Here is a 1,253-nt window from a genome sequence, read left to right on the forward strand (position 1 = left end):
CTCTTCTTTCTTCAGGATCCTACTGCTGCTCATTACATGTTCCAGGATGACCCTTTCCTGATGCCAAGAAATGCAGCTAATTCTGTAGGTATTTCCTTTCACTTCCTTGATAGCTTCCCTCCTGCCTTTGTCTAGGCTGTGAATGCTCCTACCTAATTGAAGCCTGGTTTTGATTACAAAAGAAAATGATTCAGATTGCTTTCAGAATTTTCTCTCTAAAATGAGATGTTTTTGAGCTTGAGGTAGTAGTGCAGTATTTCAGATGTTTGAACTGTGTCCCTTGACTAAGTAACAAGGAAGTAGAATTTAATGGTATTAAAAGAGTAGTGATTCTTATACTGGCATGAATACCAGAATGTTGATCTGGAATGTTGTCCCTGTGATTCTAGTAAGTTGAAAATTATATGAGTTTAATTTGATCCCATCAGAATGTTCATTGTTAAATAAAATGTTTCTTCTAATTCTCAGCCTTGTAATTTGTGTATTTCTCTGTCTTGTTCTATCTTATTTCTGTGCAGCGTCTGTATTCCTTGTCAAAGGAGTCTGGGAGAAATGCTGCAAAATACATCATAAAGAACTTTCCTCAGTATTTTGACAAGACTTTTGCAGAGCCCAACGTACCAGTAAGCTTTTTGCTCTTTGTTTTCATTGTATTTGTGCTTTGTCACTGAAATCTACTGTTGGACTGGTCCAAAACTAAGATAAAAAGATAACTTTTAAACTGTTTTGCAGACAGTATGAACACAATACTGTATTTCCATTATGTTTTTGTAGTGGACATTTTTCCTTGGGAATTCAGTATCATATCAGATTCTTGAGATAAAAGTAAGAAAAGGAGTGGTTTTTAGGTGTTGCTTCCTGGCACAAAGTGAGGGATGAGGATGTGTGTGGTCCTTCATCACCAAAAGGACTGCTGCTGTTAGGCTGCAAGCAGTATATTGGGTGAAGAGTAAGGATATGTAGAGAAGGTTTGAGCTTGTGACCAACTTCCTTTGTTTGCTTTTAGTGCCTGATGCCCCAGACTCTCACCCCTCAGACTGAAGGAGTGAGCGAGGAGGCTCTGAGGGAGCGCATCCATCTCAGAATGGTGAAGGAATCTGTGGACATGTTTGATCAGCTTCTGCAGGCAGGTATGTGGTCACCTGCCAGGTTCTGTGCTGGAGCTCTACTTAAATTGGCCCAAAAATACTTCAGTAACTGCCACAGGCTATGGAGACAATTGTGTGACTCTGTTTCTTCTTTCACAACTGACT

At 39.6% G+C, this 1,253-nt stretch overlaps 1 protein-coding gene across 1 annotated transcript; it reads left to right on the forward strand.

The window, feature by feature from the left end:
* Nucleotides 1-6: 6 nt before the first annotated feature.
* LOC115949438 (pentatricopeptide repeat-containing protein 3, mitochondrial-like) lies at nucleotides 7-1,149 on the forward strand (the record flags this gene model as incomplete). The annotated part of the gene is made up of 3 exons (XM_031065947.1): nucleotides 7-84; nucleotides 519-623; nucleotides 1,007-1,149. Coding segments are annotated over exons 1-3 (296 nt in total), but the record flags the coding sequence as incomplete, so codon positions are not given.
* Nucleotides 1,150-1,253: the final 104 nt, after the last annotated feature.

The sequence above is a fragment of the Geospiza fortis genome, unplaced genomic scaffold (assembly GCF_000277835.1).
Source record: "Geospiza fortis unplaced genomic scaffold, GeoFor_1.0 C13489854, whole genome shotgun sequence".
In the NCBI taxonomy this organism is placed as follows: domain Eukaryota; kingdom Metazoa; phylum Chordata; class Aves; order Passeriformes; family Thraupidae; genus Geospiza; species Geospiza fortis.